Source organism: Odocoileus virginianus, chromosome 1 (assembly GCF_023699985.2).
Source record: "Odocoileus virginianus isolate 20LAN1187 ecotype Illinois chromosome 1, Ovbor_1.2, whole genome shotgun sequence".
Taxonomy (NCBI): Eukaryota; Metazoa; Chordata; class Mammalia; order Artiodactyla; family Cervidae; genus Odocoileus; species Odocoileus virginianus.
The window spans coordinates 55073336-55086562 of record NC_069674.1 but is presented as its reverse complement, the minus strand read 5'-3'; the positions used below and the strand labels follow the sequence as shown (position 1 = coordinate 55086562).

Genomic DNA, 13227 nt, shown 5'->3' with positions numbered 1-13227 from the left:
TTGGGAAGATGTTTTATATACCACTGACTCCAGTCTACCTGCTTATTAAATCCCTCCCAGCTCACATTAGTGAGTTTCATAAGCAGGCTCTCTACCGCACTGAAGAAAATGCTGACTAATCCAGGTCTTAAGTAAAAAAATTTTTTAAAAGCTAATTACTCCTTCACCTCATATTTCTGAAAGTGGCAAAAAAAATTGGGGAAAGAAATTGGAGCAATGAACTCTTGGCCTTATATTTTTGCGTCAATCTAGAAAAAATAATAGTCTATCAGTAACAACCCTCAGTTACCGCCAGGGGTCTATAATATGTTGAGTTGGCCAAAAAAAAATTCATTAACCTGAATGAATTTTTTGGCCAACCCAGTATATCCACAGCAAATACAGTCTCTAGACTACAGAAGTAATGTAACTTGGGCCAGGTACTAGTGTCCTTAAAAACACAAAAGAGATTCTCCTAACCAGCCCCTACCCAAGGGACCCGCTCAGCAGACTGTCCTCATTCCCTTCATCAAACACGCTGAGAACTGGGCACCATGCCACACTTCGTTCTCCCAGGTGATGAGTTCCCCTTTCTCACGTGCTCACCCAGGTTCAGCTGGGTCTGTCCCCAGACTTGTTCATGCCCATTGTGCATATTGCCATGGTCTCCTCCTGTGACATTGGCTGTCGAAACAGGAGTCTGAGCAGAAAGAGAAGCTGCTTCTAAGAAAAGGAAGATGAATATTTGGAAAGCTTCTATGCAGGCAAATTGTTTGAAGAAACTGTTGTAAAAACAGGTGTGGGCAAGCCGATTGTAAAAGACTGAAAAGTTGTAAAAGCATAGCATTCCACACTCAGACTGCTTTCCAAATATCCTTGCTCCACTTTGAACAAAGAAATACTGGACATACACACACTGATGATAACGTTGTCAGCATACTTATGAAAGCTCATGACTGTGAAACTCGAACCAAGTTGGTTAGAGAGCACTTAGTCTAGTAAAAAGGCTGGGGTGATGAATAAAACACAATGCTGTGGAAAAGCATTAGTGAACTAAGTACTTTATCATCACACCTTGGAATCTAATTGCTTAGGTTATAATCCAAGCTCTGTCACCTAAAAGTTTTGTGACTCTGGGGAAAATTACTCAACCTCCCTGAGCCATCATTTCTGCATGTTAAGACTGATGATGATACCCAAAGGAAAGCTACTTAGCCCTGGACATCAACCACAATAACTATCAGTGTTACTATCATTGTTTTTGTTCTTAGTACACCTCTTGCTACCACAGTTGTGGACGCTGAACACAATTACCATTATGTGGGGGAGGGACATACAGTATTTTGACATTTAAAATGAGTCCTCAAGTTAAAAATGACTTTACAACTTTGCAAAGAACTCACCAGTAAAATGACACAATGAACTGCAGCTGCAGAGGTGACCCAGCAAACACAGAAAGACGAAGCCCCGAGTCTACTGGCAGCCGTGTCTGACTCTCCCCGACCCTGTGGACTGTAGCCCACCAAGCTCTTTTGTCCATGGGATTTTTCCAGGCAAGAGTACCGGAGTGGGTTGCCATTTTCTCCTCCAGGGGATTCTCCCAGCTCAGGGATCGAACCTGAGTCTCTTAAATCTCCTGCAGGTGAATTTTTTTACCACTGAGCCACATGGGAAACCCAATCACCGGTACTGAGAGGCCACTAAAACTTTTACTTTTTCCTCATATAAGAAAAGAGAGAATGCAAAAATATTTAAGGCAGACTCAATTTGCTTAATCAAAACACATTCTAGAGAGTTTTTTTTTTTGTAACAGATAATTGGATCAGTATTTTTAAAAACAGCAATTTTATCTGACATCTCCCATTTTAAAAGACACCAAGATTTCAGCCTTAGCTGAGAAAGACCAAGTACTGATTTCATTCTCTAGCTTTTGGGTGAGCAAATAGGATTCAGATGCCTGCAGCACAATAAAACCACACCCCAAACGCACATAACCTTCAACGTGGCCACGTAACAACATTCTCTTGGCTTCGGCATCGCATTTCAGGAGTTTACAGCAGTCTCTAGATAAAGTAATTGAAGGCCCAGATTAACAGCTTAATCAGGTAATGGCTGAATCAAAATAGAACTCACTACAAACAAGGGTTTGTTGGAAACAAACAACAAAGCAACAGAGGTAGAGAGCTGTATTCAGTAAAGAAAACTCAGGGTTTCTCTCCCCAATAGCTTAGCAGAAGGAGTTAAGGCTTCTCAGTAAAGAACTGCTTACTCTGAGCACATCTCCTCAGGGTTCCTATCTGCTGGAGTCCAATTGTTTGGCAGTTGTCAATCAAAACATTACAATAAGAACTGCTGTCCAGATGAGGCCTGTGTACAGTCATCAGGAATAGGGTAGGCAAGTTTCTAGGTTCCTAAATCTCTGTTGAGAACTACAAGCCTGCAAGCAGAGCAGGGCATTTCTGCATAATATCCTGGATGTTTTGAAAAGAGTCACAGGTGTGGAATTTCCACTCAGCCGTATATGACAGCACAAAGACCAGAGTGTCCATGAGGAACACGTCATATATCAGTGAAATGCATGATCTTGTTACTGGCAGAGACTGTTAAGAACTCTGGGATAAAATCTTTTGTAAGATTAGGTCATTTTGAAATACAAATAACACAAACCGCAATGCTATTCTCTACCATGGAGCTCCTCGTCTGAATGATTCACATCTTGAGCCTGTGCAAGTCAGGAACTGACTGACTTCCTGCTCCTCACCTGATGGCTGCATGGGGAACTGCTGATATTCAGCTTCACCCTGATGGCCACCACTCCCACTGCTCAGATCCTGGCCTCCCCTCCAGACTAATTCCTTTCCAACCACCTTGATCCTGTCCGCACATCCTTTCCCTATGCTGAGTTCTCCATCCACCTCCAGAGCCAGGCAAACAGGTACCAGACCCCTGAGCTTAAGCTTGACCTCTTTCTTCAAAACAGACATGGACCCGGTAAGTACCTGGGACTGTGTCTCCTTGTGAGACTGTGAGCTCCCTGACATCACCCTGTGCCTCTGACCTCACTAGGTAAGTGCACTTAAATTCAATCCACGTTGAATTTAACTTCTGTAAATGTCTTTTGGGGTTTCCCAGGTGGTACAATGGTAAAGAATCTGGCTGCCAATGCAGGAGACATGAGAGATGTGGGATCAATCCCTGGTTCAAGAAGATCCTCTGGGAGGAGGAAATAGCAACCCACTCCAGCATTCTTGCCTGGAAAATTCCATGAACAGAGGAGCCTCGCAGGCTACAGTCCATGGGGTTGCAAAGAGTTGGACATGACTGAGCACAGCACAGCACAAATATATGGTTAGGCCATTTAATATAACTGTTCTGTTGCTCTGTATATCCCAGCTCGACCAATCTGTTTCACTCACATGTCTATCCAGTCCTCTTAATTATGGGACTTAACTAGTCCCTGGTAACTGATGAGCCCACCTGACTTCAATTCTTCCCTATAACGGTAGCCTCCTCCTCCCCTAAGTACCAAAGATTGCTCTCATGTCTTGCCCCACAGTCTGCCACACCAGGTGGTATGTTGCTCCAGGGCCCTTTGTGTAAGATCCTTGTCCAATAATCCACTGATGTCTCTGTCACTGTCCCCAGGCTCTTTCTTGGCCCATGGGGTGCAGTCCAGCACCTGGTCTACACAGAGGACCTCATGGCCTCTTTCTCCATCTACTGTGGACCAAGATCCCACACTTGTCCAGAGTGAGGCAAGAGCAGACGGAGGGGTAAGGTCACCAAAGCTACATCATGCCGACATAACGCAGAGGCATGTGAGTCAGCCTCCAGATTTCTCAAATGCTTCTGAGAATGTCTTCTAGGAATCTACCCAGTTAATCTCCACAATATCCAAAACACAGGCAAGTCTTTTCAGTTTTTGTCTCTAAAAGATCCTCTTATCGCCACCCACTTCTGCTCTCCTGTCACCATCCTTTTCAGCCTGTATTCTATAATAGTCTCACTTAGTCAACTCCTAGGACACACTCCAAGAAACCCCCCCCAGCAGGCAGAACACTCTGATAACAGTTAATTCTTCAATTTCTGCTTCTAATCCTCTGCGGCCCCACCCCCCTGGCCCTGCCTCCCCCTGCAACCACAGCCACCTTCCCAGCCCGGAGCTCCAGCTCTCTGTCTGAAGCAAGCTCTCTCGCGGTCTTGGCACCTGCTGGGTCCTCTAGTGAAGCAGAGGAATTCCAACTTTTTCCACCATGCCTGGCTCCTTAGCTTCTCAGGTGAGGCTTCCTTGACCCCCATCTACTCAGCAAGCCTCCATCACCCTCAGCTTTCACCACTATCTGTAGGTATTTATCTGTGTACTGACTTGTCTGTCTTCCTGCCTAAAATACAAACTCCATGAGAGCACTGGCTTTGTCATATCCTACACTTTATTACCAGAGCCTGGTACTTAATGAGAGCTCAAAAAATTTCTGTTGAATGAATAAATAAAGGAATGAATATCTTCTGGAAGAATCAATACTTTCAACACATACCGCATCCCCCCCCCCCCCCAACCCCACTACTAATGAGATCCCAACGGGCCCAGCTTTCTGGAATGACCAAAGGAAGAGTTGTTCCTTTGGTGAAATAAGCCCTGTGTCTGCCCACCCCAGGCCCTCCCTTCATTCACACCCTCTTCTCTCATTAATCCTCAGCAGTCTTACTACTGACCACCTTTCTCTCTGGAAACCCAGAGCTCCCTGGCTCAGAAAACCGGAACTCGGCCTTGGAGTGGAGCCAAGGTTGCAGGCTCACATTTGAGGGTCCCAGTGCGGGGGGACCTGGCACCCTCTGGAGCGCTCCACCTCTGGCCCAAAGCCCTGTCCTTCAGAGGAACAAAAACAGGAAGGGAGCAGAGGTCTCCAGAGGCCTGAGAGTTTAGGTAAAGTTCTGATGCCTGGCCAGCCTGAGGCCCAAGAGAGGGAGGAAAGAGCAGGTGGGTGAGGGTCAGTCAAGGCCATGGAATTTGGGAAAAGATACCTCCATTCCCTGCTCTGAAATCAAACAAATGCCTGCCTTCAAAACCTGATTCCAACATCTTCATTTCTGAAGGCCACACGGATGCTATTTAATCTCTCTGAGCCTCCATTTCCACAGCTGTCAAAATAGATTTCACAATTTCTACTTTAAGGCAACTGCTGGGCACTTTGCCCCCAGATGGTATGTCTGGCTGCATCCACCAACTTTCAGTCCCTTAGGATGAGCCCATTACTCTTATTAAAAATCCAACCCAGTATCAGTCCTACTCAGTCACTTCTGATAAAATGTATGGATTTTTCCAAATGTTTTGAGGCTGAGCCATAAAAGGTGATTCACATTTGCTTAACTTGGCTTAAAAACAGGGCCAGTCTGACTCCCAAACTTAGCATATACATGTACATAGAAGCCATTCAATACATGTTTTTCCATGAATGAATCAAACAACAAGATGGGCTGTGTCTATACTAAGCCTATTAATCAAGTCTGACAAACTAAAATCCCTTTTTTCACAAGGAGTGCATGCTGTCATGCACTAATTCACCTTGTGCTTTGACACCACAAACAAACATGAGGCAAGAAAACAGATTCAGACCATTACAAGGCTCAAGACTTTGACACTCACATTACCGTCTGATGGAGACCATGGGGAAATGTGCAAGTGGGATGCTAAACTCCTTATATCTTCTGGAGATTATCTGTCAGCTCCTACAGGGCTTATGCTTTCAGAAACCAAAGGACTGTTCAAAACTGAACAATTCCTCAGCAAAAACAAAAAGTAAAATTCAAACAACCTTCTCAAAATCACTAATTATCAGGAGATGCAAGTTAAAATCACAATGAGGTATTTCCTTACACCTGTCAGAATAGTTATCATCAAAAAGACACAAATAACAAATGCTGACAAGGACGTGAGAAAAAGGAACACTTGTGCACTGTTGGTGGGAATGTAAATTGGCATAGCCACTATGGAAAACACTATGAAAGTTCCTCAAAAAAACTACAACTAGAACTACTATGTGATCCCGCAATTCCACTCCAGGGTACAGATCCAAAGAAAAAGATATATGCACCTGTATGTTCATTGGAGTGATGTTTACAATAACCAAGATATGGAAGCAACCTAAGTTCTCACTGATAAATGAATGGATAAAGATGTTGTATATACATATAGACACACACACACATAATGGAACTTAACCACAAAGAATGAAATTTTGCCATCTGCAACAACATGGATGAACTTGGAGGATATTATGCTAAGTGAAATAAGTCAGACAGAAAAAGACAAACACTATATGTGGAATATCCCTGGAGAAGGAAATGGCAGCTCACTCCAATATTCTTGCCTGAAGAATCCCAAGGATAGAGGAGGCTGGCAAGCTACAGTCCATGGGGTCGCAAGAGTAGGACATGACTTAGCGACTAAACTACTACTACTATATGTGGAATTTAGAAAACAAAGCAAATTAACAAACATAGCTAAACAGAGTCACAGATGCAGAGAACAGTTGCCAGAGGGGAAGGGGGGGAGAAGAGAAATAAGCGAGGGAGATTAACAGGTAGAAACTTCAAATTACAAAAGAAGTGAGTCACAAGTACAGTGTTCAGTGTGGAGAATACAATCAATAATCATATAGTATCTTTGTACAGTGACAGAGCATAACTAGACTTATCATGGTGATCATCTTGAAATGTATAGAAATATTGAATTATTATGTGATACATCAGGAACTAACCTAGTGTTACAGGACAAGTTTACTTCAAAAAAAAAACAAACAAACTCCTAGGAAGAGAGATCAGATTTGTGGTTACCAGAGGTAAGGCATAGAGGCAGGGGAAGTTGGATGAGGTAGTCAAAAAGTACAAATTTCCAGTTAAAAGGTGAAAAAGTACTAGGGAGACAATGTATAACATGATTAACATAATTAGCACTTCTGCAAGTAATCCATGAAAGTTGTTAGGAGAGTAAATCCTAAGAGTTCTCATGACAAGGAAAAAATGTTTTTTTTCTATTTCTTTGATTTTGTACCTATATGAGATGACGGATTTTCACTAAACATATTGTGGTCATCATTGCATGACATCTGTAAGTCAAATCATTATGCTGTATACTTTAAACTTCTACAGTGCTATATGTAAACTATATCTCAATAAAACTGGAAGAGAAAAAAATAAACAATCTTCATTTCATATGTGGGCTACCATCAAATTTTGCAAGAGTATTTAGCAGAAGCATTCCTCTTTTAGTCTTGCTCCATAAATCCTGAAAACAAGGGAAAACATTGCCTAAGATTGACACTTGGCAAAGGAATCTGATAAAACCTGTCAGTTCTGTGCCACAGCATGACATCCTTGAAGGTTCCTGGTAATCGTGTGATTATTGAGCTTTCTGCTCTATCTCAGGCTGCATGTGCAAGACATGATTTCTTGTAGCTCACACACACTTGTCCACCAAGGCAGCAGCATCTCAGGGCCAGAAAAGACTCTATCTTGTTAGAGTCTCAGCAAGGCAAGAAAACACACACACATCCACAGAGAGAAAAACAAGAGCCAGCTATTCCCTCTGCAAAAAATGTGCCCAAGGGTTTGTGTTTCTCTCTGCGTATGTGTATGTTTTACATTAGCTACATTTATCATATGGAAAAACTGAGATGTCAAGAAGTTAAGGAATTTCACCAATTTAACACATGAAAAGGTTGGAGCTGGGGGTTTTATTTTTTCCTTTACAATGAATTTAATGTACAAAAATAGGACTAGTACACAATCTGGCAAATGCCCCTGGTTAGGCAGAGTGTGGAATGTCTGAACAAGAGGCAGGATAAAAGTAAGGTGCTTATAAAACAGCACACTTGCAAAGAGCACAGGTCTAAAGTCAGAAGGTTCTGGGTCCTAGTTCCAGCTGACATACTAAAGAGCTGTGGGATAGAGGCAAGTCACTTCACCTTTTTGGTTTTAGTTTCCTTACTCAAAGATGGAGACTCAATAATAAAAGCATGCATCACCTACTTCCCAGAGTTACTGAGAAAGCTGTGAAAATACAAAGGCACATTCAAAAATCACATAACTCTTATATTATTATATATATGTGTGTACATATATATATATATATATATATGAAAGTGAAAGTGAAGTTGTTCAGTTGTGTCTGACTCTTTGCGACCCCATGGACTGTAGCCTACCAGGCTCCTCCATCCATGGAATTTTCTAAGCAAGAGTACTGAAGTGGGTTGCCATTTCCTTCTCCAGGGGATCTTCCCCACCCAGGGATCGAACCTGGGTCTCCCGCATGGCGGGCAGATGCTTTACTATCTGAGCCACCAAGGAATCTCATATATACACACACACACACAAAGAGCATCCCAAAAATTACCTGCATGCACTCATTCTTGCTCAAATCAAATTTCTTTCCTCTTGCTAATAAAAGGATCAACTGGAATGTGAGATAACTTTGTGAATCAGGATGAACACAGCTCCTGGAGAATGTGCACAGCTGTTTTGAGGACATGTGATCCACTCTGTCACAGCCAGGCTTCTTTCAGTGCCGTAAACCAATGGACCCATTCCAGTTCTGCAGGGAGTCAGGCCCTAAGCCAATTACTTCAGGTTTACCAAACACTAACAAGGTGTTTAGAGTGCCCAGAACACTGAACACATCATGAACAGGCAAAAAGAGACACCAACCCACAGGACAACAGTTGTGGCAAAGTGTGAGAAATAAGATGGCGACATGGGTCACATTTAAAGTGGCTCCCAGATGCTCTCTTCTACACCCTTCTGGGTAAGCTCACCCTTCTGGGTAAGCTCTTCCTGAACTCTCACCTGAGGAAAGTAGTCAACTGTCTTCAACAAATCATCACCCCTCCAGGAAATCTAAAGAAGAGACACCAGGACAAATCCCTCACTGGGCGTTACCACTCTCTCGGTGCTCCTGGTCGCCGTGGTCTGCACTGCAGACCGGAGCTCGCTCTGAAGTCGGCTGTTTCCTGCTCACTCTCCCATTTTCCACCCTTCACATTCATCTGTTCTAGAACCTGAGTAAGCCCTTCAAACTCTGTCCAGAAGGACCATCACATGGTTGAATAACTACAAGGATGATTGGAATCATCAAAGAAAGTATACCTAGAAAGCGCTGCCTGGACTCACCGGACTTGTCAGAAAAGACACTTCAGGGGAAATGTTCACAGAGCAGTCCACAGGACTGGGGCTGGTGACTGCCAACACACAGTACAACAGGATGCAACTTTATTGTGTATCAGAACTATCCAGAGGTTGCGGAAAACCCAAGGTTCCCAAGGCAGTTGCTGATGCTGGTTTCCAGAGACCACACTTGAAAAATCTGTCATGGTAAGTGGGCAAGGGCTACCCAGTCGGTCATCCCCATGGGGGCAACTTCAGCTCCTGATTCATCCTCCTCCATCCCCAAACTAAGCCTTAAGAAAACTCATAATAGGAATTAAACAGTCAGCCCTCCTCCTCCCTTCTCCTTGCCCAGACGTACAGCCATGCAGCCACGGATGAAAAGAACAACTGTCCACTCATTCCCCACAAGTATCTCCCGGGTTGAGTCCTGTCCTCCCCTGTGTACTACATGGTTTTGCAAAAGGAGTGAGTTATGATGCCAAATAGAGGATGTGGAGTTGCAGGAAGTGCATTCGGGTTCCCCAGGTCCCGTTCCCTGAGTGGTGCAAGTTCCTAACACTCAGTGACAGAGCACGCCAGTGGAACAGTGCCAGGGAAATGCTCTGACCTGGTTCTCTCCTCACTCGTTTTTCCTGATGCTCTGCCACAATGCACTGTGATTTCCCGCTGAGAACTCACTTCATGTCACCAACAACCCAGTACAAAAAAAACCAGTGCGTGGTCCCAAGCATACTGCATCTCAAGGCAGGAGTGGGCGTGGGGTAGGGGGTGGGGGTGGTGTGGAATGGTGGCAGAGCCAATTCCCTTCAGAGCAGGATCAGAGGGGTTTTGCCCTGGAAGGGACTATTAGAAATATTTCTTTCCTTCCCAAAGTTGATTGTGTTATATATTGCACTATTTCACTAACAGGGGGAGTTGCTGCTACAATAATATTGTTTTGTTTTAGGGAGTGTTAACGGAAGTTCCCACAGAGAGTCGCGTTGTGAATAAGGTAAACACTCAGTAAGAGAGCATCATACAACTCTCTTCTATGTTCAAATGTGGAAATCCGGCCAACGTTCACCATACAATCGGCTTGGCCTTTTCTGGCCCTCAGACAGGGGAGGTTTACATATATCTGGGGCTGTAACTGTGGGCCTAAAAACCACCTTCAGGCTAAATAAGGAAAAAGAATGAAGGGTGATTCATTTGCAACGTTTTGGTAAATATATTTACATAGTGTGTGTGTTTGCAAATACCTGGTCTTTGCAAAGATTTTTCTGGACACAAATAAGCATATTTGGTAGAACAAATGTGACTTTGCCCCCCAAGAAAAAAAAACTCTGACTAGCTCTTTCACACATGCAGAAGGGCAACAGTTCCCAGGCTCTGAGAGCCTCATCTGGTGTAAACCCCATGAAGTCTTGGGAGTCAAACATTTTCCAAAGCAGTAACACTAATACAGTCTCCACTGATCCCAAATTTAGGAATTAATCTCAGATAAACCATGTTCAAGACACAGACCTCAAGTCCAGAAAGCTCTATTTAGAAAATTCTGGAGCAGGAGAGCTCAGCCACTCAGAATACTGCACCATATTGGCAGCGGCCTCAAGCCCACTAATTTAAAAATCTTGCCTTCTCCCTACCCTCCCCCAAATCCACTTACTTGCATGCACAGATGAAGCCATGCAAGAGCTGCCTTCATACTCAATGCCCTTGCTGGTTCTTATCCTCACCTGTTTTCCAGGAGCGTCATGCACACCACCTCTCGCACCCCGGGGTTGTTGGCCTTCTCCACCGAACAGCCCTGCAAGTTCCAGGTGGCCAGCCTCAGCACAGGCCGCCCGTCCCTCGTGCCTCCAAAGGCCTCCACCGAGGGCCTCGTGGAGATGATCTGAGTCGGACCCCCAGGCGGCAGGTCCAGGTCTTCACTCTGCAAGCTTAGTGAGGTGGGGCTGGGGTGAGGCTTGGCGGTGAAGGTCAGACCGCCGTTGGTGTGGGTGGACGGGGGCCTGGACCTCTCGGCAAACACCTGGTGCCGTATCCTGTCCAGGAAGGCGGCATTGATCCCGCCCATCCTCACCAGGTCCTCGACACTGCGGAAGGGCCCATGCTCACGGCGGTAGTCCACGATGCTGACGGCCATCTTCTCCGTGAGGCCCCGCACGCTCATGAGCTGGGCCGGGGTGGCTGTGTTGATGTTGACACGCGGGGTGAGAGGCACAGCGGCGGCGGTGGCCAGGTGGTGAGGCTGCTGCTCTGCCATCAAGTCCCTCCGCAGGGAGCTGGGGGAGTGCTGCGCCGAGCTGCCCTTGCTGCTCACGCAGATCTCAAACTTGACCTGCTCCAGCTTGGTGGCACCCACGCCACTGACAAGGGCCAGGTCCTCCACTTTCTTGAAGCCACCGATGTACTCGCGGTACTCCACAATGCTCCTTGCCACCGCGCGCGTCACCCCAGGCAGGGTCATCAGCTCCTCCTCCGTGGCGGTGTTGATGTTGAGTCTCTCCTGGTTGACCAGGATGTTGCTGAAGTTGCAGGCTGCGCTGAACTTGCGACTATGGGACAGGTCCGAGGGGTCCCGGGGAATGGAGCGGTGGCAGCCCAGGGTGCTCCCCATGGCTGGCCAGGATCAGGAGTCCAGGAAGCCTTTTGGCTAGGGAGGAAGCCCAGTAGACCTCACAGGCACAGAAGAAGGGAAGGTGCAGGATTCAGGGCATGAAATGGTTACCTAGACAAACATTAAATAACCATGCCACAAGTGTCCAAAACTACCTTTCACTTGGCCACCTGGAAAACAAATAAACACAAATCGATTGAATCAGTTAATCAGTTTGCATTAGCACTCCCTACCTACAGCTGGGATTCTTAGCCAGGAGTCCATGGCTTATGTCTGTCCGTGAACGTCAGAAAACACACACAAGGGGGCTGTCCCATGAGGATTTTCCTCTAGTGAAGCCCAATTTTTATCACGTTAGGGTCAAAAAACGCTATAAGCAGCTTCTCCTGGAAGTAGACCTATCCCCACCAGCCTACACCTCTCCTTGCCTCTCAACCCTCCCAGCACTGGGGCCATCTTCCCGCCTCCAGTCGCTCCCATTTAAACTCTCAGGCAAAAGGGAGTAGGCATCCCCACTCCCCCTGCTCCTGACACAGCACCACCAGCAACTTTGGAATTCCATCCTCACTAGTGCGGGCTCAGAGAAAGGGTTTATCATCCTCTACCAGATTCGGCGCCGTTCCTGGCGCCCCACCTCTCAGCTGCTCCTCCGGGGCGTCCTCCTTCCACCTGCGGCTCAGAAGCCTGAGGCCAGCCCGGGACAGCGCCGGCGCAGGTGCCGATCAGTGGCTGGCCGCGGGATCCCTCCCACGCCACCTCGGGCCGCGCGTCCCAGCTGTTTCTGCTGGAGAAAACTCTTGAGTGGCTCTCCCAGAACCGGCAGGAGCTGCAGGGCTTCGCAGAGGCGGCAGCGGCGGTAAAATCCGGCAGCTGTGGCTGCACCAAGTCTTGCGGCTGCACCAGGACTGGCGGCGCTGCCGCAGTTGCGTTGATCCAAACGAAAAGTCCTTCCCCCGACTCGGACGCGGGATCCGCCAGAATCGGGTCCAGAGCCCAGCACCAAAGGCACCACCGCCGATCGCCGTCTGTGTCAAAGCCAAAGTCCCGGCCGCCAGGCCCGCGCCTCCTCCCGCACTACGGCCACACCTCCTCGCGAGCGCCAACCCCTCCCCCGGACTCCGAGGGCACGTGGGGGCGGGGCCGGAGCTCTAGGCCGGGACAGCAGGGCTTCAAACCCGAGAGCGCAGGGCGGGCCCTGATGTTCAGGAGGCGGGGCCGCGGGGTGCGGGGGCGGGGCCAGGACGTGAGGTGGTGGAATGCAAGGCCCAAGAGTGTGAGAGGCGGGGCTATGCTGCGAGAGGGCTGGCCCCAGCGCGAAGAGGTGGTGATGGAACCCTGAAAGCAGAAGCGGGGCCCGGGCGGAAGGGGGCGGGCCCCGCGAGCGTGGAGGCGGGACTTAGGGGCTGAAGAGGCGGGGTCGACGCCACAGCGGCGGGTCACCCACAGGCTGTCCTGCGGTCCGCTCCCTCTGAGCTCGGGTTGCTATC

At 47.2% G+C, this 13227-nt stretch overlaps 1 protein-coding gene across 2 annotated transcripts in view; it reads right to left on the bottom strand.

Annotated features, from left to right (window-relative positions):
* EEPD1 (endonuclease/exonuclease/phosphatase family domain containing 1) overlaps positions 1-13021 on the bottom strand; it is a 123386-nt gene extending 110365 nt beyond the window's left edge. The window contains exons 1-2 of one of the 2 annotated variants that reach the window (XM_070468436.1): positions 12346-13021; positions 10857-11910 (exon numbers count right to left, since the gene is read on the bottom strand). In XM_070468436.1, the coding sequence (XP_070324537.1) occupies positions 10857-11740 (884 nt within the window). In that variant the 5' untranslated portion in view covers positions 11741-11910; positions 12346-13021. The remainder of the gene's footprint in view (positions 1-10856; positions 11911-12345) is intronic. The other variant, XM_070468446.1, reaches the window with a different exon arrangement.
* Positions 13022-13227: the final 206 nt, after the last annotated feature.